Source organism: Suillus paluster, assembly GCF_016628075.1.
Source record: "Suillus paluster strain FC165 chromosome Unknown EDB91scaffold_39, whole genome shotgun sequence".
NCBI classification, from domain to species: domain Eukaryota; kingdom Fungi; phylum Basidiomycota; class Agaricomycetes; order Boletales; family Suillaceae; genus Suillus; species Suillus paluster.
The window spans coordinates 318,058-319,586 of record NW_024537599.1 but is presented as its reverse complement, the minus strand read 5'-3'; the positions used below and the strand labels follow the sequence as shown (position 1 = coordinate 319,586).

The 1,529-nt window shown below is 50.0% G+C and overlaps 1 protein-coding gene across 1 annotated transcript; it reads left to right on the top strand.

The window, feature by feature from the left end:
- Positions 1-280: 280 nt before the first annotated feature.
- Positions 281-1,231, top strand: EDB91DRAFT_1055649 (uncharacterized protein; the record flags this gene model as incomplete). Its single annotated transcript, XM_041313941.1, has 1 exon — positions 281-1,231. A coding segment is annotated over one exon (951 nt), but the record flags the coding sequence as incomplete, so codon positions are not given.
- Positions 1,232-1,529: the final 298 nt, after the last annotated feature.

Genomic DNA, 1,529 nt, shown 5'->3' with positions numbered 1-1,529 from the left:
GGGTCATAACAGTGTGATTGGTGCTTCGGACAAAACACCTCTGACCATTGGGACCGGAAACAAGGAGATGCATCCCCTGTTGATCTCGCTCGCTAATATCCATGCGGGCGTTCGCATGAAGGCGACATCACACGCATTCGCTTTGGTCGCTTACCTGCCAATACCAAAGTTTCTCAACGTCTCGAAGCCCGTACATGCGATTTTATCCGCGCGAGTCTATCATTTCGCGATTTCAATTGTCATGCGTAATTTGAAACTTGCCGCTCGTGATGGCTGCCCTATGTCAGACCCCAGAGGAGATTTGCATATGATTCATACACCTTTGGTCGCCTGGATAGCCGACTACCCTGAACAATTGCTCATTGCATGTACGGCCTCGAAGCGTTCTCCGATTTCTCTTGCTACCGCTGCCCAATTTGGGGATCCTCTTCCGCATCCTCCTCGAACTCGTTCTAACACTCTCGACACTATCGAAAGGGCATGCACTATTTCCGAACCCTGCGACATCGCATCCTTCTATAAGACATGTCAAGCCCTTCATCTGAATGGTGTTGTTGAACTGTACTGGAAGGATTGGGGCCATGCATGCCCATCCTTCTTTTTGATGCCAGATGGCCTCCATCAGTGGCACAAATTTTACTTCAACCACCCCATCAACTGGTCTATAAACATCATGGGGGGAGCGGAACTCGATCGTCGACTGTCAGTTCTTCAACCCCGTGTAGGAGTGCGTCATTGGGCGAATGGCGTTTCCACGCTGAAGCAGCTCACTGGTCGAGAACATCGAGACCTTGAGAAGCTCCTTCCTGGCGTGATTGTTGGTGCTGTCCCTGATGAAGTTGCATGTGCACTACGTGCTATCACGGAATTTATATTCCAAGCACAGAACCTCTTCCTTTACGACAAAACCTTACATTCTTTATCCGAAGCCCTCCGTGAATTTCACTACTATAAGGACTTCATCCTGACAGCGGGTGGCCGCCGTGGCAAGAACGGTCTCCTCAATCACTTCCAGATCCCCAAGCTAGAGTTAATGCAGCATGTCACCCGGAGTACTCGAGCCATGGGTGCTCCATATCAATGGAGCAGCGATATTACTGAGCGTTGCCACATCACTCATGTGAAGCGGCCTTACCGCATGTCTAATCGCAGGGATTTCCACGGTCAGTGCTGCCGCTTCCTCGACCGGCAGGAAAAACTGCAATTCTTCCAGCTTTACACAGTTCTAAAGTCACAGCGGGCAAGCTTGATCTATGAAATGTCCAGGGAAGCAAACACGATGGCACTCCACTATCCCGAAGCAACCTGGATCTCTACTGTTCTGCCTGGTGAGCAGTATGCCGTCACCGGCAAACCAATCACTTCCCTTTTCACCAACAATTGCACTCATTTTTCTTCCGACGACACTGTCGCAATCCTCCTTACTTGCCGTCCGCATTTCCCTCGCCTATCTATTGAAGAAGCTTCTCAATGTTTCCACATTCCCAATCTCTGTCCAGCACTGGGTGATCTGATCTCTGGTAGATCTT